The sequence below is a fragment of the Bufo bufo genome, chromosome 6, assembly GCF_905171765.1.
Source record: "Bufo bufo chromosome 6, aBufBuf1.1, whole genome shotgun sequence".
Classification (NCBI taxonomy): domain Eukaryota; kingdom Metazoa; phylum Chordata; class Amphibia; order Anura; family Bufonidae; genus Bufo; species Bufo bufo.
This window is the reverse complement of record NC_053394.1, coordinates 294606407-294630550: the sequence shown is the minus strand read 5'-3', so window position 1 is coordinate 294630550 and position 24144 is coordinate 294606407. Positions and strand designations below refer to the sequence as shown.

At 46.4% G+C, this 24144-nt stretch overlaps 1 protein-coding gene across 1 annotated transcript in view; it reads right to left on the bottom strand.

Moving 5' to 3' along the window:
* Positions 1-17584, bottom strand: part of LOC121005663 (trafficking kinesin-binding protein 1-like) — a 70109-nt gene extending 52525 nt beyond the window's left edge. Inside the window, exons 1-3 of the mRNA XM_040438438.1 lie at positions 17565-17584; positions 6868-7145; positions 713-907 (exon numbers count right to left, since the gene is read on the bottom strand). Of these exons, the coding sequence (XP_040294372.1) occupies positions 713-907; positions 6868-7145; positions 17565-17584 (493 nt within the window). The remainder of the gene's footprint in view (positions 1-712; positions 908-6867; positions 7146-17564) is intronic.
* Positions 17585-24144: the final 6560 nt, after the last annotated feature.

Below are 24144 nucleotides of genomic sequence, written 5' to 3'. Positions count from 1 at the left end.
AATTTTTGATCATTTAGACCAGGGATGCTCAACCTGCGGCCCTCCAACTGTTGTAAAACTACAACTCCCACCATGCCCTTCTGTAGGATGACAGCTGTAGGCTGTCAGGGAATGATGGGAGTTGTAGTTTTACAACAGCTGGAGGGCCGCAGGTTGAGCGTCCCTGATTTAGACCATAATGGGTATGTCTGGTTTGGCTGAGATGCACCATGATCAGTTGTGAGGGCTGAAATTCTGTGGATGCTGGTGGCATTTCTGCAGTAGAAGCGGGGATTACAATAGCAACAAAGTGTCTTCATAGGGCTGTTTAATGCAGCTCAAATGGGTTGGGGGAAAAAATGGATAATAAAAAAAGAAAGAAAACAGCGCCACAATTGTCCATGGGTTGTGTCTGGTACTGCAGCTCGGACACCTTTAAGTGAAAGCTGCAATAACAGACACATCTGTGGACAACAGGGTCACTTTTCTGGGACAAAACTGATGCTTGAACCTCCTAGCATGTCTCTCGAGCAGATGCCCCCTAATCATGTTTATGAGTTTCTACATAGAGTGGAAGGTTCACATTGCCCACTGGGCAGAGGTACATGGCCACCCTAACAGCCAGCCCCACCAATTCTTTTTCAGTTCATTCTGCTACATACTCCCAATATGGCAGCTGGAGCCAAAGTGTTGGTCAGCGTACTGCGCGTGCTGAAAAGGTAAGTGAACTTACGGAAATATTTTAAGGTTTCCTCTATCTGCTCGGGGGTGAGGCGCAAGAGCAAATCAGGCGGCAGCAGAGGGGTGTGCAGCCAGTCATCGTGCTCATATCCAAACATGGTGTCGGCTCGCAGAGTATAATGGGGGAGCTGTTCCTGCAGCAGGCTGATGATCTCCACCTCTGGGACGTCCCCATTGGTGCACACATCTGGAGAGGGATAAAGAAAGGGTTAATGGAAGGCACATTATAAGATTTACTGCTCTAACCCTGTACAGCAAAGAAATGATTAGGTTTAGTGTGTCATTTAATTTTCGGCTACACTTTAATCATTAAATTACTGGCGGTTTTTAGCAACCTCTGCTTGCTGCCAATGAATAGGCACCACAGGCACACAGCCGGTTACAAGCCGTGCACCTGTGCGGTCATCACATGACCTGGATGGAATTTTAACCTTTAGATATGAACAATATACATTGCCATTCACTGGCAGCAAGCAGAGATCATGAAATGAAATTGATGCATAAGGTATACCATAAAAGTGCAGAACTTTCTATTATACAATGAACAGAGCTTTACTTGATGAAGGTGGGAAACCTTTTGGAACACTACAGAAACATTTGCCATTCAGGAGCCTGAAACAGCATCCCCTGCGAGCGCTGTAATTGCAGCCAATCAGATTTTTTGTATAAATATATAAATTATAAAATGACCACTCCAGGGCAGGGGGAATCTGTACACGTATGATGTGCATGTTATTACAGAGGATGGTAGCTAGGGGGCCAAGAGCTTTAAGGCACACCACTGCCCTCTGCTGTTCCCACAGCGATATTACCAAAGTACAAGGATCTTCACACCCATTTCATGTCGAGGGCAATAAAATGTACATTTATAGAAAATCAGACTATCCTGCCATACAGTACAGTATTTCTAAACAGGGAAATGTGCAACAACACTGCCCTCTGCTGTCCAGCTTTGGCATTGCGGCAGTAAAGGAATTAGGGGGTCATTTATTAATCTGAAATACACCTAAATTAGGCGTATTTTAGGTGCAGATGGTGGTGCAATGGTTAGTTTAAACTTTTCCCCACTCACACCAGGTCTAAATAAGTTGGAGTGGCGTGGGCGGAGAAAGGGAATGGCCGGCAGGCCCGTCTCATTCATCAATTTCTACGCCTGTGTTAGGCATAGAAAAAGGTCTAAATGTAAGACAGCTAGGAAGTGGTCTTACATTTAGAACTGACGCTGGATGCGCTTCTTCATAACTTCGGCAGATCTTCCGTCCGCCAGTAGGGTTTTATTAAAACCAACACCTAAAACGCCTGTCTGAGGCATCTTTTTCAGCCTTCCCGGTGTCACAGGTCGAACATAGGGGGTCATTTATTAACCAGAAATACGCCTATACTAGGCGTATTTCTAGCGTGGATTGGTCGTTCTGGATAACTTATTGACTGCATGTAATGCCTTTTTGTGAATGCACAATAATCGGGGGTGCCTCACTAGAAGGTATATGGATACCTGGTTACAAGGGTGCAATATAGGGGAACCCAAACCCCAAAAATAGTATAGAATAGTACAGATTACTCTAACAGAGTATAGATGGCACTGAAGGGGCTCTATATACACACCGATTAGATATCCAGCACTATAATGAGCAGTTTTAATAAATCACATTAAGGCTATGTTCACAGAAGCCTTAAGAAATCCAACAGAGGAACAGCCTGCCCGCGATCACCATATAATGCCGGGAACCACCAGATCCCCATTGACTACAATGGGATCTGACGGGGATTCAGACATAATGCCTTACCTCGTCAGATTCCCTTACCCCACGTGACTTCTGAACGGTGTGCGCCTCCGCGCAAGTGCAGTACCACGGCACGGCACCTCCGCGCAAGCGCAGTACCAGGGCATGGGTAAGGTAAAATTACAGTGAGCGTTGACTCATGGGTGGCGCAAGGACACCGCACGTGCACCCAACTGCGCGTGCGCTCTCAGGGGTAAGGAGATCTGACGGTCTTGTTAAATCTCCTTACCCTCACACTGCGCACGCGCAGATTGTAACTCAACGCCAGCCAGCAATTAATCTGAAGCGCACTGTGTAGTGAGGGTAAGGAGATTTTACAATCCGCGTGTGTGTAGTGTGAGGGTAAGGAGATTTACCAAGTCAAAAGACCGTCAGATCTCCTTACCCCTGAGCGCCGTGTGTGCGTGCGAACGTCCATGAGTCAACGCTCACTGTAATTTTACCTTACCCATGCCCTGGTACTGCGCTTGCGCGGAGGCGCACACCCCCGGAAGTCACGTGGGGTAAGGGAATATGACAAGGTAAGGTTTTCTGACAGAACACCGGCTTGTGAGATTGAGAAACAGCTCTCATTGTTTGAACACTGTTTGTGTGTGGATTAAGTTAAATAATCGGGACTGATATTCTACTGTTTGGCCACAAGATGCCGCTGTTTCTTAAACACAGATAACAGACTGCAGATATTTAAATATTCAAAAGAAGTGGGGTTTGAGAACCGGCTAGAAATGAAGCAGCAGCCATCTTAGAAGCTAGCTGATACTAAGGAGCTGTGTGTGAACAGAGAATATGAAGGATCCAGGAGTGGGAGGACCCCTCAGTGATCACAGCTGCAGCTGAGTGAAGTTAATCGTTGTCCAAGACCCAGATCCTGTCCGGGGAAAGGAGGATCGTTTCAAGAAAGGCTGATAAGAGCTGAGGAACAAAGCTACATACCGTGCGGGACCGCGTGTTTGCGTGTTTTAGTTGTGCCCGCCAGTAGGTAAATTACCGCAAAATTTCCTCCGGCATCCATCAGAGGGCAGCACAGGGGTCTCAGCATTTGTGGTTGTGTTTATTATCACGTGTTCGTAAAATTCAGTTTTTGCAAAAGCTGGTGTCAGAGTTGCTTTCCTCGTTCGTGACTTCGCTGTATCCTGGGGAGCCCACCCCGGTACACGGCTTACAGGCTTTTGGCTAGACAAAAGTCCTGAGTGAACAAATTTTTCTTCAGCCAAAAGCCAGCATTATGCTGGAAGCTGGCCGGATCCCCATCGGATCCCATTGGTGGTTCTCGGCATTATACGGTGGACTCCAGCAGGCTGTTCCTCTGCCGGATTTCCTTATGCTCCTGTCAACAGCCTTATAGAGAAGTCTGGTTATTAAAGAGCCAGTAGTTCTAACTATTATGTAATGCCGGTAATTCCCTCCTGGTGGCGCTGCAGGGGAATTGAACATTGGCTACCAGGTTCCCCACACACACACACACACACACTTTACAGCTGATCATGGGGGCCCTGTGATCACGTTTATCTTCAGGGGTTACCTCTAAAATAAAGGGACTGTCCATGGTGGAGAACCCTTTTCATGATGACCAAAAGCAGGTCTATCAGAGTAATGTAGTCCTCAGCATCATATATGTGCGCATATACACTGATCAGCCATATCATTAAAACCACCTGTCTAACATAGCGTCGGTCTCCTCCTGGATGGCAATGGATAGTGGTCTTCATGGGCACACTGACCAGTCTACGGCTACACAACCCCGTACACCAAAAGCGACTGTACAGTGTGTGTTCTGACAACTTTCTATCGTAGTCAGCAGTAACACGTTCTGCAATTAGTGCTACAGTTGCTCCTAGTGGGACTGTATCAGACAGGCATCTGACGGCCGCCAGTTTATCTGGTGTCCTTCCTAACACCACTTTTGATAGGTACTAACCACAGCTTCTGAGAAACCCCCCTCGTCATTTGGGGATGCTCTGACCCCGTCATCCATGTAGCCACCACAATGTGGTCCTTGTCAGAGTCGCTCAGATCCTTTCCCACCCATCGACAGGTACCATTGTCTCAAGATAATCAATGGGTCAGTGGTTTTAATATAACAGCCCACAGAAGTACTTGAAACTGTATATGTATGAACTTACATATACACACACACACACACACACCACACACAGGTATATACGTGTACTTGCAGGTGTGGATATGAAACTGGCAGCCAGGCCCCATGCACATGACTGGATCAGTTTTGCGGTCTACAAATCACGGATCTGCAAAACACAAGTACTGGCTATGTGCATCCAGCATTTTCCCTTTTTGCACATCCTACCCTATGTTAAAAATGCCTCTTGTTGGCCGCAAAATAGACAAGAATAAGACGTTTCCATCTTTTTTGCGGAACAGCAGAATAGACATATGGGTGCGGACAGCACACTGTTTGCATGGGTTTGAATCCGACCTGCAAAAAATGCAGATTGGATGTGGACCAAAAATACGGCAGTGTGCATGGGGTCTATGGGGATCATTTATCAAGCTGAAATACGCTTAAATTAGTAGTATTTAAGGAGCACATTGCGGCGCAACTAACCCCTGCTCACGCCAGGTCTAAAAAAGTGGGCCGAGAAGGGGACGGGCTGGGTGGTCCGTCTCATTTCCCATTTTGTACGCCTGTTTCAGGCGTAGAAAAAGGTCTAAATATAAGACAGCTCGGAAGCTGTCTTCTATTTAGAAGTGGCACTGGATGCGCCGAAGTTATGGAGAGGCCTGTGCCCCTAAGTGTTCAGTTTCTCTGCAGTGCCCCAAAAGGCAAAATAAAGTATTACACCGTGCTATCTGTGTCGTCTGGTGACGCTCTTTGTGGCCGCTATCCACTCCAGTCATTAAAAAAAACGAATTCCCCTGTTTCTGTCTCTTCTACTCCCTGCTGAATCGGAAGCACAATGTGCCATCTACATGCACCATGTTACCTCTGCCTGGCCTCAGTGGCAAGGGCGTAACGATCGCGGTTACAGAGGGTGACCGGCGCGGGGGGGCACAAGTGCTTTTAGCCAGCCCAGTCTCCCTCCGCTTTGCTTTGTCTATTTAAAAAGTAAGTGCCTAGTGTGCGGCTGCGCACATCCCCATGCAGCAGAAAGGGTGTATGTATGTAGATGTGCGAGCCGCACTACTCAATGTCAGCGAGACCAGGCGCTGGAGGTCACAGGTCTCGTGGGAAGACGTGATGATGCTGCCAGTGAGACTGGACGACTGAACGCGGAGCAGAGGAGAGGCAAGTATTTTTATTTTTTTTTATTTTTTTTAGGTATGCACACGCTGCGCACCATACTGGGGGCACCCAGCACTATGAATTGAATTTAAAAAGGGGGGGACAAAAATAAAATAAAATCTATACAGAGAGGGAGGCAGCCTGGCAGGGACCCTATGAATTGAATTTAGAAAGGGGGGCCCGCACCAGCCATATAGGAGGGGGCCACAAAAAAATATAATCTATACAGAGTGAGAGGGGGCAGGCAATCATTTAATTATATACAGGGGTCAAAATGAAATATATACAGTCTGGGTGGGGGCCAAATGAAATATATATAGTCTGGGTGGGGGCCAAATGATATATATACTAAGCGAGTAGCGGGGGAGGGGGTGGGGGGCCCCAATCCAAAAGTTTTCCCTGGGGCCCATAGACCTCTGGTTACGCCACTGCTCAGTGGTGACCTGTGTGGGAAAGGCACATGAACTAGATCACTGCTGAAGCCAATGATGAGTTGCATGTAGATGGCACATCACACCTCCAGTCCAGAAGGAAGAGGAGCGGCAGAGACAGGAGCTCAGTAATGGACCCAAAGTGCTTGTGAGGAGTCTTTGTTCTTTGGCACCATCCCTGGCTCCTTGACCATTGGCTCCCAATCTTAGAGAACCCCTTTAACTCAATGTGCTAAAGAGTTACTTGAAAATAGTTTTTTTTTTGAGCCATACATCTTTTACCCAAATGACTCCATCCATGAGAGGGCGCTACTCAGATAAAAGAAGAGGACACAGATGACCCACAGGGCCAGCAGAATACAAGCGCTGTTTATGGCATCTGTATTCTGTAGTTGTAGAGAGCAGAGGACCTGCTGCAATCGCTGTCAGCATCCAAAGGTCAGTAATAGAAATTTGGATGGGGAGAAGTAGGCAGTATGTGTGTACCAGGCAATTGCTTGTAATGCAGTCCCATAATATATTAGAAAATGTGCAAAAAGGAATTTCAGAACTGTACGATCCCCAAAATGTTTCTTACTTTCCCATTCAATAACAGTGTAAACATGCCACCACAATGCCACACCGTAATTCAGCCCCAGAGGTATAGTAGCGTCAGTGGTGGCACCAGTTGGCCATATACCCCCTTCACCTGTGATTGTAGAAGCATCTTTGACATGGCGGCTGTTCTCCACTGACACAATGTGTTTGTCATTGTCCTTGGCTGTGGGTTTGAGGTCAGGCACTTGGATATCACTGAAGCACGCTGGGGGGTATCTGGCAGCCTCCTCACAGGATTCGGAGGCGTCCAGCTTGGCAGGAGTCAGCGGGAGATGCAAGCTGCCATGCACTGAAGACTTGAAGAACCCCTGATCTGGTAGGCAAAACAGATACCCAGGCCTCTCCTGGGCCAGGCTACTGGAGATAGCCCTGTGTGAAGACAAGAAGATAGAGAGCTGATAACAGAGAGCAATAATACTGTACAACAACTTCACCTCTTATAGATAAATAACTCCAGTAGATGAATGGCTTCAAATTGTTAACCACTGTATTCTCATGTCTTGTATAATCTGTCCCTGGGAAAGCTGGGTGACAACCAATAGATGTTACTTAAAGGGGTTGTCCGGGTTCAGAGCTGAACCCGGACATACCCTTATTTTCACCCAGGCAGCCCCCCTGAGGCTAGCATCGGAGCATCTCATGCTCCGATGCGCTCCTTTGCCCTGCGCTAAATCGCACAGGGCACGGGCTCTTTTGTTTTTAATAACACACTGCCGGGCAGAAACTACCGTCCAGCAGTGTGTTCGGTGACGTCACCGGCTCTGATGGGCGGGCTTTACCGCTGCCCTAGCTGTTTTACTGGCTAGGGCAGCGCTAAATCCCGCCCATCAGTGCCGGTGACGTCATGAACTGCTCCGATGCTCATGTCAGGGAGGCTGCCGGGGTGAAAATGGAGGGATGTCCGGGTTCAGCTCTGAACCCGGACAACCCCTTTAAATGGGTTCTCTGGGAATGAATTAAAATGGTCACAAGCAACGTGTCATGGAATGTGTGCAGGACTAGTTGCTTCCACTTACAGAGATGCCTAGGAGAGCGAGAGGATGGAGCCTCACTACACACTACCCTTTGGCACTTGCATATACTACATATTGGTGAGTGTTCCTGTCAGGCTATTCAGCCATGATGACATATCATAGGCAGGATCACATCATTACCATCTATTGTAGAGCAGTTCAGTGTGTAGTGAAGCCTTGCCCCCTCAGCAGCTCTGAAAGTGGTGGCAACCAGTCCTGTTCACATTGTAGGACACAGATGCGTAGCTATAGTGGAAGCAGCTGCTACGAGGCCCAAACTCAGAAGGGGCCTGCCCAGGAGGAGGACTGAAAGAATTTGTCAGTAAACAGTATTATACAATGAGTCATTATATACAGTGACAGTATATACAGCGACATGACACAGTATATACGTGTAGGATGGAGTAGCTGCCTGGCCTGGTCCAAGAGTGATCTTTACTAGCCGCAGGAGCAGGGGTTGCACGGGAGGAGGAGCTTGCGAAGAAGTTGCTGTGGGGCCCAGTCATTTCTAGTTATGCCGCTGGTAGTACAAGTTGCTGGCAGTCATTCTAAATCATTCCTGCAGAACCCCTTTAGAGTCCTTGTAAATAGTGTTGAGCGAACTTGTGTTTTAAGTTCTGCGTCCAAAGTTTGGGTTATCGAAGAATCCAGTTATGGATTCTGCTACCACGGACCATCACAGAATTTGGAATTCATAACGGGATTCTTCGATAACACAAGTTCGCTCAACACTACTTGTAAACTAATCATCTATTTAATTACCCATTGATACAGTACCAGTGAGGGCATCACTACACGTAACATATTTGGACCTTGGAAAGTTGGGTGACCAACAATAAGGATGAAATGACGGTATTACCTCTATTTTACAGCATAGCAATAAAAATAAATAAAAAAAAGTAAAAAAAAAATGACAGCTGGTGTTTCTGCCCACTGTCTTTTAATGAGAGATATCCTCCTGGTCTCTGAATGTGACATGTGAAAATATGCAAGAAGTTTCTGTTACTGTAGACCTTGTAATATTTCGCAGTAACACCTTTCTACCAGCAGATGGCGGCAAAACAGTAGTCGCCTTTCACAGTGAATGGAGAGAGACAGTAGTGACCTGAGTGCTTTGATCCAAAGAGACCAAGTGCCTCATAGTAGTTTTGTGCACATAGTGAATAACCTTTTAGGCCATTTCTTTTTTTTTATAGGGGTATTTTGTACAAAAGGTAATAAAAATACAATCAAAAGTCCTATATTTTTTGTACTATTCCACTTTACATCCAGAATAGCCCCAAATACGACAAAATGGCCTTATCATGACACTCATGTGGGCAGATCTGATCTGAGTCTCCATGCTGGGAGGGGGTTCATACAGTGATTAGATCACGTGTTCACTAGGTCCACTAGAATGAGTGGCATTACCACTTTTCAGTGCCCAGCACTCATTGAGCGCTGTGCAAGCCACACTATAGAAGACATAAGAGGCTACAAACCACTTCTTCTGTATTCACCTCAGGGCCCTGGTTGATAGTGGGGAACCCTATCTGCTCCTGCTAGAATAAACCTGCACTGTACATTTATAATGGCACACGGTCAGTAAATAGTGCCACTCTTGTCCATGCACATGGTCAACCATGGAGAAGATCGGTGCTGTGTGTGCAGAAAAAAAGCTGACTTACGCTCAGTCCACAAATTGCCATTAGATGGCATATATTCTGATGTCCATGATGCTACACTAGTAATTAAAGAGTTGTCCACCTTTTTACTAGTGATGGTCCCACACCCTGCCGATCATCTGCGCCAGAAGTTGGAACCAGAACTAAACAGGTCTTTCACTGTGAAGAGCACAGAGCTTGTCACCACCTCAGTCCACTACACAGTGGATGGAGCTGTGAAGTTCTGGTGCTGGAGCTACACTGAAACCGTTGATCAGAAGGGGTGTGGGATGTCTGAACCCCGCAAATCAGATAGCAATGGCCTATCGTGAGGAGGGCCATCACTTGTAAAAAAGCGGGACAACCCTTTTAAGTCTCTGTAAAAACAAAAACATTCCACCCCTCATCTAATACTAATCGTCAACTAACGATCAATTATGTATGAACTGACCAGCCTGCTTACACAAATGGAGACATGAGGGGCTGTGTTCAGTAGGTGTGGGTGACACAGGGAACTACAAGCCTTCAGCATGAAAGAGGAGACTCCTTCCCCCAAAGAAATGGAGCCTTCAGCTCAACAACTTCACAAACTATTGTCCAAAGAGGAAGTTCTAGACCGTTTACCCAAGTAATCCTCACATGAAAGGTCTGGAGCCTTCAAAGCTTCCTGATGACTTCACCATTTGTGACAAATTTACTGTCAAACTGCAAATTATCATTAGCCAATGTTGAAGGCTCTATAGACTTTTTTTGAACACATATATATGCAGCTGATTGGAATTCTACTCACCAGTTTCTTAGAAGTAAAACCTCGGTGACACTCCCTGTGAGAGCTGTAATGGGGATCACAATGGTTGTTGCACACTTTTTTTTTTTTTTTTTTTTTTTAAAAGGGAAACGGTCTCCAGGATTTTTAAGAAATGCCCTTTAAGTACGTAAAACAGCAGCACAGATGGTGTTTGGGACAAAAATGAAGCTAATTGTCTGTGAGTGAAAAAGACAGGTCACTCATTACAAGAGTGTAGTATTTCTGTATTTACTTTGTCTTCACCGTGAAATAAAGTGACAACTAAAAGAACTGTGGTCAAACCAGTGAAAAAGTTCTCATGGACCTTCAGGAGCATGGTAGGTCTATTGACGTTGTGGTTGATTCCTCACTGTCCTAGCATTATGCCATCACTTTATAGCAGGGATGCTCAACCTGCAGCCCTCCAGCTGTTGCAAAACTACAACTCCCAGCATGCCCTAATAGCTGTAGACTGTCCAGGCATGCTGGGAATTGTAGTTTGGAAACAGCTGGAGGGCTGCAGGTTGGGCATCCCTGCTTTATAGCATAGGAATACCTCTTTAAAAGTGTGCCTCCAAATCTGGCCTCACATCGGGTGGGAAAAACCGCTAGTGCACCTCGAGCCATACAGTTGTCAAGGCAACGTGTAAGAGGGTAAAAAAAACAATGGGTATGACCTATGGCATTTACACTGTACCCCACTCAAGGATGGCAAAGTGACTCAAGCACTCTGCACAAAGTTTGAACAGTGGCAATGAGCATACAGTTCCATCAGCGGAGTAAACATATATCATGGGGCCCATAGCAAAACGTCTTATGGGGCCCCTAGTGAGATCTCTGATGAATTTACAAACTTTACTTCATCGAGGAATATTTTTATGGAAAAAAAAGTCACACTTTCGACAACTTTGCCCAATGGGCTGTAAAAATATAACACTCATTCTGCACACCATATTTTCCACTATATTCACACCATGCATATATTGATAACTATCCTCCACACAGCTATAATTCACCCGGTTCTCCTCACACACTTTATTATAAAATTTTGCTTGCACTACCAAGAGAAGTTTAGTGGATAGGAATTTATACAGCTACCATTGAACTGAAAGGGAGCTGTAAAAAAAAAAAAAAAAACCTTCTATGCACCCCTAGTGGTGGCTGCAGGAAAATGCCACAGATTTATGTTGGGAAATAGAAGAAGCAGTTCAGGGCCAGGCCCCATTAACAGTGGCACGGCCAGCCGCCGTAGTAAGTAAGCCACTGGGATACATGGTTGGAGTGGGGCTTCCTGAGAGTGGTATAGACACCGAGATCTGAAGGGGTGGTAATGGGCTGTCATCTATGCCATGGACCTGCTCTGGAATACATCCGCTCACTGGGTAGCTTGGGCCAGAGCTCCCTCAGGGAGAGGAGACCTCTCCTGGTCCTGGTCTACTTCTGGCCTGGAAAATGTAACCTGGTAGGCCAGAACATGATGCTCAGGAGTGAGAATCATCCATGGATTATGGGCCATACACATTTGATGAAAGTCAGATGACCACCACAATTTTGACAGTTCTGGGCAACTATCTAACATGGATGGAGAGTCTAACTATCTAACCCTGATGACAGTCTGGCAGCGGCCTATCCGTGGAGAGATTGAGGATTTGGAAAGAATCGCTGATGTAAGGTATATGAGTACTGTAAAGCTGAGCAGAGATTTTAGCTAACTAGACAGATTTTGTCCATGCAGTTATCACATGCTTTCAAAACTATTGACATGCATGCCTGGCCCAGTTTTTTTAGACACCTGCCAGAGACCACCACCACTGATGATCTTGGGGCAAGCCACAATGGGGTAGTTTAAAAATAGACATTAGGTAAGGCATTACAGACAAAAAAAAAAACAACTCAAGTTCATGGCCAATTTTAAGATCAATGTGTTCTACTGATCATTGCTTTGAATATTCAATCATTTAGGTTATCTGAAGATGCCAAGTCCATTATGTTGAACTGAAGTAATGGTTGATTGAAGTGAATAGAAGCAGTAAATTCCAGCGCTAGAGCCACTACAGAACAGCTGATGCGGGGTGTCCGACCCGTGCCTCTCAGATATTGATGATCTATCCTGAGGACAGGCCAGCGACATAAAAATACCGGAAAACCCCTTTAATGATTCTCTAAGGCAGTGCGTGCTCTGACAGGTGTGAAGGGAGCATCCTATAGACCGTACAGCAAGTGGAGAACAATTCAGCAGGCTGGTATTGATGTGTGTACAGAGTCGCTTGCCTCCATTATTTTGGAGGTACCATAGTTGACCATAGCTAACATTAGAGGTCTAGTCAAGTTGTGGACTCTGCAGGAGCAAACAATGGACAAGCTGTACTGATAAATTATTACACACTGTAGTTTATTAGCACAGGTACAAACACGGAGCAAGTTTCAGGGTGGTGGAGGTCCCTATATGCCATTGATAGGAACGCTCATTAGCAATGATCTGCCGATGTACGTGTGCAGCCGATTACCTAATGAATGAGCAATCACAACTTTTATGCAGGCACAAAAATCATTGTTTGCCGGCAGCAGATTGTGCCATCTAGTCACGCTCTGCTGCCGGCAAACAGTGATTCTGTATGGGGACACGCGATGGCAATACCAATAGCTGCTCCCCATACTGTGGAGGAGATCAATGCATGTACTAGCATCGGTCTCCAACAACGAGCAGGTGATTGTTGTGAAGGAACGCTTCTTTCCAGACAATCGAAAGAGTCATCTGACAAAGTAATAAAGCCCTTAGACTTTAAAAGAGAGAGCAACATGCATGGCCACCTCTCCCTGTCTTAGGCTGATAGGATTGCCTAATGGACATCAGGAGGCCAACATTTTCCTGAGAGCTGGGGGTCCTAGAGATGATTAGCATATACACAACCCATATAAATATTGCCTGGCAGGGCTGTAACTAGAAAATGCTGGGTGGATTGGAAGAACTGGCCTGGACAGGGAGGATGGGTGGTTGAGGCCTCCTAGGCCCTTGCTCACATGCAACCACATGTCTTCTTTATAATCCAGCATTGCAGTCACACAGCGGCGTGCCCAGGGGAAGGGGCGCTCCGCCCCGGTGCCAGCTCTCAGGGATTGCCAGAGCTCCCTGTGCTCTGTCTCTCCTGCACTGAATGGTGAAGCAGGAAGACTTCTCCCCGCTCCACCATTCAGCCTGCAGACACAGATCGCACTACCGGCCTGTGTGGGCGGAGCCTGCAGCCTGTAAATCTGCATAAGCTCCGCCCACACCATGCTGCAGAGCAATCTGTGTCTGCAGGGGAGGGAGGACTGTGAGCTTCAGGAACCGGACAAGGTGAGTAGGTACTGTGTTTTTTATTTATTTAAACAGAAGGCATTTCTACCATGGTGGAGGCACAGAGGGCATTTCTGCCATGGATGGGGCACAGAGGGCATTACTACTACAAAGGGCATTACTAGTATTAGGGGGGCACAATGGGCATTACTACTATGGAGGGGGCACAATTGTCATTATTACTATAAATGGGATACAATGGGCATTATAACTATGAAGTGGGCGCAATGAGCATTACTACTGTGAAGGAGGCACAATGGGCATTACTACTATGAAGGGAGCACAGATGGCATTACTACTGTGACGGAGGCACAGAGAGCATTATTCTTGTAAAGTGGGTGGGCATAACTGTTATGGGGCACCGAGTGGGCATTATTACTATGAAGGGGCACAGAGGGCATTATTACTGTTATGGGGGCACAGTGAGGGCATAACTACTCTGAAGGAGCACAGAGAGGGTATTACAACTGTGAAGGGGGCACAGATAGGGCATTATTACTTTAAAATGGGCACAAAGAGGGCATATCTACTGTGAGGGAGGAACAAAGAGGGCATTACAACTGTGAAGGGGGCACAATGAAGGAATAAGTACTTTAAAGGGGCACAATGTGGGCATAACTACTGTGAAAGTTGCACAGAGAAGGCATAACTACCTTGAAGGGGCACAATATGGGCATAACTACCATGAAAGGGCACATATCTGGACAAAACTACTATGAAGGTTGTACAATGAGGGCAATACTACTGTAAGGGGTACCATTTTTTAAAAGTATTGGTGGGGGGTGCCAGAGAAAGGACCCGCCCCGGGTGCCAAACACCCTAGGCACGCCACTGCAGTCACATACAGTATCTCACAACAGTGCCCTCAAACGGAAGATAGAGGAGCGCAAGGTCTCAAACATCCACCAGCTCAGTGATGTTGTTATGGAGGAGTAGAAGAGGACTCCAGTGGCAAGTTGTAAAGCTCTAGTGAACTCCATGCCCAAGAGAGTTAAGGCAGTTCTGGAAAATAATGGTGGCCACACAAAATATTGACACTTTGGGCATAATTTGGCCAATTTCACTTAGGGGTGTACTCACTTTTGTTGCCAGCGGTTTAGACATTAATGGCTGTGTGTTGAGTTATTTTGAGGGCACACCAAATTAAGGCTACTTTCACACCCGTGTTTTCCCTTTCCGCTATTGAGATCCGTTATAGGGTCTCAATAGCAGAGGAAAACGCTTCAGTTTTGTCTCCATTTATTGTCAATGGGAACAAAATTGGAACTGGGAAAGGGAACGGAGTGCACCAGAATGCATTCCATTCCATTTTATTGCGCTCCCATGAGGCACACAAAAGCGCAGCAAGCAGCGCTTTTGAGTGCATCCTGGGATGCGGAGCAAGACGGATCCGTCGTGACTCACAATGTAAAAGCTCATGCCCACGAACGTAAGGGCTCCGCTGTGGACCGCAAGTTGATGTCTGCAATGCACGGGCACCAACCGTGGGGCAGCCGCATGGGAATCGCGGACCCATTCACTTGAATGGGGTCCGCAATCTGCATCCGACGGTCTGCACCGCAAAAAAGTAGTGCATGTGGTGCCAAGGCAAGGCCAGAAACACCACAGAAGCACTCCGTAGTGCTTCCGTGGGGTTCCGATCCGTGCTTCTGCACCGCATGTACGGATTTGCAAACCCATTCAAGTGATGCGGAATGCACAGGGCTGGTGACCCGTGTACTGCGGAACCGCCATATGCGGTCTGCAGCACGGGCACAGAGCCCTTACGTTCGTGGGCATGATCCCCAAGTCAATGGAGACGGATCCGTTTTCTCTGACACAAAAGAAAGCTGATCCGTCCCCCATTGACTTACAATGGTTTTAGAGAGGGATCGGTCATCGCTATGTTAAAGATAATACAACCAGATCCGTTCATAATGGATCAAGCAAAAACGCAGGTGTGAAAGTACCCTTACACTGCTATACAAGCTGTCCACTGACTACTTTACATTGTATCAATGTGTCATATCTTCAGTGTTGTCCCATGAAAAGATAGAATAAAATATTTAAAAAAATGTGAGGGGTGTACTCACTTTTGTCAGATACTGTATCCTAAAGGACACAATAAATTATGAAATCAAGGAATACTGGTCCAATGTATTTTTCCCGACCACGTAGCTATAAGTGCACCAAGAGCTGCACAGATTGGGGACTGGAAATACATGGAGCACATGCAGCTTGGAAACGGACAGGTTCTGTGCCAGTAGAAGTCTATATACACAAACGCTGTATGTAAAGAAACTGCAAGGTCCATTTTTCTGGAGGTGCCAATATGTCCTCTATGGAAGATCAGTGCAGAAAGTAGTTTACAAATGAAGACCACAGAACAGAAGCACTCATTTCAGCTTCTTGTCTAGTAAACTGGAGAACACCTTCATAGCGAATGTTAGTTTTTTTTTTTACAATTGCAGCCAGTGCCACCAATGGATGTGTGCAGCTGCCAATAGGGGGCTTCCTCCATTCTGCCTTAACAATGTACTGTATAAAGAGTATGCAGCAAGCTCCCTCTAGTGGCAGCTGCAAGCAGGCAGAATTTTATCATTAAATTTTATATTCACTTCTTTCTCCAGCACTATTCTGTGCACCATAAGTCCGGTTCTCTGATGTCATGGTATACGGCGTGTGACCACTGTAGCCAATCACAGTCCTCAGCGGTCTAATCATATGAATAGAACAGTGATTTCACATGCGCCCTGCCGTTCCATTCAGCGTCTTATGGGACTGATGGAGATAGCCTAGTAGACCCTGAATAAAGCTACAAGGCGTATGCGTACCCACTGCGCCATTCAAACTCCTCCACACTGCAGTCATGCATCCATGGGGCCCCAAGCAATCAGACATTTATCCTCCTATGGATAGGTGGTAAATGTTTTTTTGTGGGATAACCATTTTAAATTCTATTACATAACATGGGACGTAATAGAATTCATCCTCATTACATAGATACTAGACCCAAATACAATGAAGAGATTTCAGTAACTTGAACCAAAGCATGACACTTTGGGGCACTGAGGTCTACCAACAGGTACTGGGAGGTCTAACCAGTAACTCATTAACTATCACTTAGAATAGGACCCGCTTTACCTGCTTCTATGCCTACCCTATCTCTAGATAAAGAACCTATTTGGCAAATATGGACTTTGCCCCATGTAACACAGCCCTGCTATGCCCCTACCTCCCAACTAGTCTGCCCATCCAGACATTTTACCATAAACGTTCAATGACCTTGAAAGAAGAAAATATATGGATGAGGAAAGATACACACAAAACCGGTAAAATTATAGACGACAGCTGTCCAAAGTACTAAATGTTAGAGAGCGCCCCCTGCAGGTGGTAGGAAGTTGTCTATATGAGCACTTGAGCAGAACCACCTTGCTTTGAGATCTATGGCCATATACATTCAAAACCTGTTGGCCAAACGATCATCTGGCTGACAGCTATCTCTCTCGGTGACATATATCCGTTCGGAGTGGCAGAATGTGTCTTTGTATTTTATGGGGAGAGTGGAGAAAGCTGCTGCCAGAAACTTTCCCAGGAGAACAAAAAGATTGGGCTAAAATATTTACTTCGCCCAATTCTTCTCTCCCCTGACGTTAGAGCGTTGGCCGAAACTGCTATTTTCGGTGAGGTCGGCCAATAAACACTAGTGTGTATGGTGGGTCTTCAGAATGCCACAGAAACCATGGTGGCACCACCTGATCAATGTGACCAACAATGGGAATGACAGTAATCTGAATAAAGAGGTGTGCCACTCAGATATAGACGAATGGCAATATACAAGATCATTAGACCCCACAAGTTAATAGTAATAAATTGTCCACCAGCACAATACATATATACTGTAGATGAGTGGTCTGCTGCTGATGACTCTCCAGTTGTAGTAAAACTACAACTCCAAGCATGTCCCATCAATAGAAGTTAGTTGCAGACCATCATAGTGATTTCTAATAAGAAAGAACTCCTACTAACCTCACAAGCTTGTAGTGCATGGTTGCTTCTGCTGCAGATACCCCAAGGAGATGTCTATTATGTGCTTGTTACATCTTGGCTGTGGAGGAGCAACAACCTGCACCTGGAGACTGCAGGCTGAGCCAGAGAGACTGTGAAGAGCAAAGAGCCGGCTGCTATCTAAGACACGAGGAGGAGGAGGAGGAGGAGCGGAGACTGAGCACACAATGGGATTGGGAGTCACCAATGATGGGGGATTCGGAACGTGATTTTAACAAGGGGGGAGGGGGAGATGTGAGGCCGCACTGGCCACCAATGAATATAATATTGGGGAGGGAGGGGGTCTGCCCCCTCCTGCCTGGCAGCACCTGATCTCTTACAGGGGGCTATGATACGCACAATGAACCCTTCAGGTGCGGCACCTGAGGGGTTAATTGTGCGGATCACAGCCCCCTGTAAAAGATCGGGTGCTACCAGGCAGCAGGGGGCAGTCATGTACACAGTTCGTAGGATATTCTAACTTGAAGCGTCCCCATCACTATGGGAACGCCTCTGTGTTAGAATATACTGTCGGATATGAGTTTCACGATCTAACTCAAATTCGATGGTATATTCTAACATAGAGGCATTCCCATGGTGATGGGGACGCTTCAAGTTAAAATATACCATCGGATTGGAGAAAACTCCGATCCTATGGTATATTAACTCCTGACTTTACATTGAAAGTCAATGGGGAACAGATCCGTTTGCAATTGCACCATATTGTGTCAACGTCAAACGGATCCGTCCACATTGACTTGCATTGTAGGTCAGGACGGATCCGTTTGGCTCCTCCAAAAATCAAGGAAGACCCACAGACGAAAAAACGGTCACGGATCAACGGAACCCCGTTTTGCGGACCGTGAAAAAATACTGTCGTGTGCATGAGGCCTCAGCCCCTACTATTCACTCCCTACGTTAGGACCCCTTCCCCTCATATGCTTCTAATATACAGATATCGGGTTAGCTACACCTAACCACATCTTGCACAGTCTACATGATCACTGTGTGCTGGTACCATCATCGATCCAAATTAAACATAAAACAGAGAAAAACATGCTCCTCACACTTCAGTCATCTCCTTGTAATCTACCAACATCACAGGTACACAGGACTCCACAGACTCAAGAATAAAAGCTCTCTCCCATAATGTGATAGGTTCAATAATTCATCCAAGGCACGCTGCCCAGAATTTACATTGTGTGCTCTTATTACACTGCCATTGACAAGGACAAGGTGGAGAAAAGTATCACATACGTGTGACCCAGGGGAATGGCTATTCGTAGTACCTGAGCAACGATGAGACTGCAATTCTGGCTTTACAGAATATCTACACACCAAGGTCCTAGAGAACAAGATCCACCAATGTCACAGAGTGCAATCCACCAATGACCTAAAAAATGAGATCCACCAATGACCTAAAGAATGAGATCCACCAATGACCTAATGAATGAGATCCAATGTTGCAGAAAATAAGAATTCTCGAATACTATAGAAAGCAAGATCAAGACTGTACACCATAGAGAATGAGATCCACCAATACTGTATGGAACAAGATTCTCCAACATCATAGAGACCAAGATGCGCCAAAGCCATACAGAGCTAGATCCGCCAATGCCATAGAGAACAAGATACATAAAAGCTATAGAGAAGGAGATCCACAAATATTGTAGACAACAACATCCACCAAGGTTTGTAGGCTTACCGTAATACACACAGATGTGTCCATAATTTGGTCCGCAAAACATATGTACCTTCTATGTGCAATCCGCATTTTTCCCAATCCCATCAATAGTAAATCACTATTCTTAGGACACAGAATAGAACATGTTCTATAATTTGCGGAATGGCCACATGGAGCCACAAAAAATACGGATTTGTGCATGACCCCATAGAAATGGTCGGGTCAGAGTGCTATCTGCAAAAAATAAATAGTACATGGATGAAAAATGCTGTACAGTTGTGTGCATGAGTCTGTCACCACAATTTGCCCTTATAGACCACTTTCATAGCACTGTAGCATAACTATAGATCAGTCAAACGGTACCTTTGTCTTTTTGTTTGGATGTACACCAGGGGCAAAAACTGAGTTTTATTCATATGTAAATGAGGGCTCGCAAGTGCCCAGGGGCGGCGTTCGGGCTGTAAGTGCCCAGGCCGCTCTTCCTTCTTCTCACATAGCCCCTCCCCAGCCTGTTGCTTGGCCCGCCCTGTAAGCCTCTTACGTCATCCAGTGTACTGGCTGATATCCCGCCCGCGCATGCGCACTGCATGGAATGATGCTGCTGCCCACAATGGTCATCACAGTGCGCATGCGCCGGCAGGATATCGGCCAGTACACTGGATGACGTAAGAGGCTTACAGGGCGGGCCAAGCAACAGGCTGGGGAGGGGCTATGTGAGAAGAAGGAAGAGCGGCCTGGGCACTTACAGCCCGAACGCCGCCCCTGGGCACTACAACTATGGGAGCTACAAGCACAGCCGACTAAGTGTGCATGCTGGGAGTTGTAGTTTCACAGCAGATGGAGTGCCAAAGGTTGCTACATTATTCCATCCCTTTCCATTGTGGTATACTGACATACCCCAGCCAGATGGAGGCCAAAAGGACACTTTCTGTCTGTAAGGGCTCATGCACACGAACGTGTGCCGGCCTGTCGTAATTGGTGACGGTAACGGTATATTGCGCTCTCCCCAATGCACGGGCACTGTCCGCGTGGCCTGCGCTGGCGGATGTACACTCATTCAACTTGATCCGTCTGCACCACAAAAAAATAGAGCATGTTCTATTTTTTGCAGTGCAGAGGCACGAACCGAAATGCCCGGATGTGCTCCGTAGTGCTTCCGTGGCCTTCCTCTCCGTGCCTCTGCTCTGTATCTTCCAGATTGTGGACCCTTTCAAGTTAATGGGTCCGCATCCATGAGACGGTGAGTACACAGTCAGGGCTGGTTCGTGTTCGTGAGCGGCAAAGCTGATACTACTGAGACTAGGCCCAAGAACTTGCATCGGCGCAGCGGGATACCGCTACTGCCAGCTTAACAGATTCCATAAAGAATGAGATCCATCAATGTCGCTGACAGTGAGATCTACCAATGCTCTAGAGCGGGTACTTCACCAACTCCATATATACCATTAACCAATGCCCTATCATTGCTTCACACCACGATGGGCACAAGACACCGACATGTGCCGCAGCAGCTATCCCTAGCACAGAAAATGTCCGTCTCCTTGTGATGTTTGCACAGTAAATACATAGATAGAAATTGTGCCTCTGCAGCTTTGGCGTTGCTATGAAGCCAGAGAGTGGAAGCTCTGCCCTCCCTCTTCTCCTGCTCTCTAAAGGGCCTCCGGTTGCCCAGGGCAAGCTGTCTCCGTGCTGTCTCGCACGTATGTTATGTGCACCAGCCAAGCCGAAGAGGGAAAAAATCTCTTGCATTCATTTACAATGTAGTGTTATGTCCAGGGCAATGTGGTGTCACAGCTATAAGTAACCCAGCCTGTCCATTGTAATGGCTGCATAGGGAAGGATCCGGGGCCCAGACTGCTAAAACCAGGCCTGTCTGCAGTACTGTACTTGTACTGCTGGACAGTGGACCGCAGGAGGGTCTGGGATATTTGGTATTAGGGGGCATTCACACGACCGTATCCAATTTGCAGGCTGCAAAATATAGATAAGGTCCATGTGCATCCCGAATGTTTTGCAGGCCCCATTAAAAAGAATGCCTATTCTTGTCCGCATGGATGTGAATAGCACGCAGATGACATCCATATGTTGTTCACATTTTTCAGCCCATAGAAATGAATAGGTCCACGTGCGGTCCGCAAAAAAATGTTGATCAGATGCCAACTGAAAATACGGTTCATAATAAATGCAAAATTAAAGGGGCACACTAAAATGACAGTGTGCCAGTCAAAAGTCCATGCAGACCGTGTAGTACAACAAATACCAGAAACACTATACAAACACAACGCACGTCCAATGATAATTAAAATATAAATGGATCTTTATTAAACACCACAACATTAAAATACTGTATACAATGAGAGAAACCACATGTAGGACTTATATATGTCCTCACATAACCCTATTAAACTGGCTGACGTTAGCGATGTGCTAATGTCAGCAGACCCTAAGGCCTCTTTCAGACGGGCATTGCGGGAAAATGTGCGGGTGCGTTACGGGAACACCCGTGATTTTTCCGCGCGAGTGCAAAACATTGTAATGCGTTTTGCACTCGCGTGAGAAAAATCGCGCATGTTTGGTACCCAAACCCGAACTTCTTCACAGAAGTTCGGGCTTGGGATCGGTGTTCTGTAGATTGTATTATTTACCCTTATAACATGGTTATAAAGGGAAAATAATAGCATTCTGAATACAGAATGCATAGTACAATAGGGCTGGAGGGGTTACATTTTTTTTTAAACTCACCTTAATCCACTTGCTGGCGCTGCCGGCATCTTGTCTGTCTCCTTCTTTGCTGAACAGGACCTGTGGTGAGCATTCATTGCAGGAACAGGACCTGTGGTGACGTCACTCCGGTCATCACATGATCCATCACATGACCCATCACCATGGTAAAAGATCATGTGATGACCGGAGTGACGTCACCACAGGTCCTGGAATGAATGCTCACCACAGGTCCTGTTCAGCAAAGAAGGAGACAGACGAGATGCCGGCAGCGCCAGCAAGTGGATTAAGGCGAGTTAAATAATTTTAAATTTTTTTTTAACCCCTCCAGCGCTATTGTACTATGCATTCTGTATTCAGAATGCTATTATTTTCCCTTATAACCATGTTATAAGGGAAAATAATAATGATCGGGTCTCCATCCCGATCGTCTCCTAGCAACCGTGCGTGAAAATTGCGATTTTCACGCAGCCCCATTCACTTCTATGGGGCCTGCGTTGTGTGAAAACACATAATATAGAACATGCTGCGATTTTCACGCAACGCACAAGTGATGCGTGAAAATCACCGCTCATGTGAACAGCCCCATAGAAATTAATGTGTCGGTATTCGGTGCGGGTGCAATGCGTTCACCTCACGCATCGCATCCGCGCGGAATACTCGCCCGTGTGAAAGGGGCTTAACTCTCCTAATCTTATGCTTCTGGATGCCCCGGTTACTGCACAATTTTAACTTTGATGATATGCTAATTAGCCTCTATTAGCAGGGGGCGTTGCTCTTGCTCCCAGAGTCCATTCGCCCACCTCAAGTCACGCCCGGCCATCCTTGATTGACAGGGCCAGCGTTCGTCTTCTCTTGCCGGATAAATCTTGCGCCTGCGCAGTCCCAGCACACAAGGCCGGCAGGAGGAGACGAACGCTGCCTGGCCCTGTCAATCAAGGACGGCAGTGCGTGACTTGAGGTGGGCGAACGGAGTCTCTGGGAGCAAGAGCAACGCCCCCTGCTAATAGAGGCTAATTAGCATATAAAAGTTAAAATTGTGCAGTAACCGGGGCACCCATAAGCATAAGATTAGGAGAGTTAAGCCCCTTTCACACGGGCTAGAATTCCGCGCCGGTGCAATGCGTGAGGTGAACGCTTTGCACCCGCACTGAATCCGGACCTATTCACTTCAATGGGGCTGTGCAGATCAGCGGTGATTTTCACGCATCACTTGTGCGTTGCGTGAAAATCGCAGCATGTTCTATATTCTGTGTTTTTCAAGCAACGCAGGCCCCATGGAAACGAATGGTGATGCGTGAAAATCGCAAGCATCCGCGAGCAAGTGCGGCTGCAATGCGATTTTGACACATGGTTGCTAGGAGATGATGTTAGTAAATTGATAAAAATCAACTCACTGTATTATTTTCCCTTATAACATGGTTATGAAGGTAAATAATAGCATTCTTAATACAGAATGCTTACTAAAATGTTGCTTGAGGGGTTAAAAAAACCAAAATAATAATTTACTCACCTTATCCAATGGATCGCGCAGCCGGCATCGTCTTCTTTCAGGACCTGCAAAAGGACCTTTGATGACGTAGATGTTCTATCTTAATTCAGCAGGGCCTGCGCTGACATCACCACGCTCACCACGCGGTGAGCGTAATTACGTCAAAGGTCCTTTTGCAGGTCCTGAAAGATGAAGAAAAAAAGACTATGCCGGCTGCGCGAACAAGAGGATGAGGCGAGTTAATTTTTGATTAATTTTTTAACCCCTCAAACAACATTTTAGTAAGCATTCTGTATTAAGAATGCTATTATTTTTCCATTATAACCATGTTATAAGGGAAAATAATAAAATGAATAGAACACCTAACCCAAACCCGAACTTCAGTGAAGAAGTTCGGGTCTGGGTACCACATTCAGTGTTTTCTCACGTGTGCAAAACGCATTGCACTTGCACGGAAAAAACTTAACATCGGAACGCAATCACAGTCAAAACTGACTGCAATTGCGTGCCTACTCGCGCGGTTTTCCCGCAATGCACACGCGACACATCCGGAGCAAACCAGAAAGCCCGTGTAAAAGAGGCCTTAGGGTCTGCTGACATTAGCATATCGCTAATGTCAGCCAGTTTAATAGGGTTAATTCTGGTGACAGAAACCCTTTAAAGAG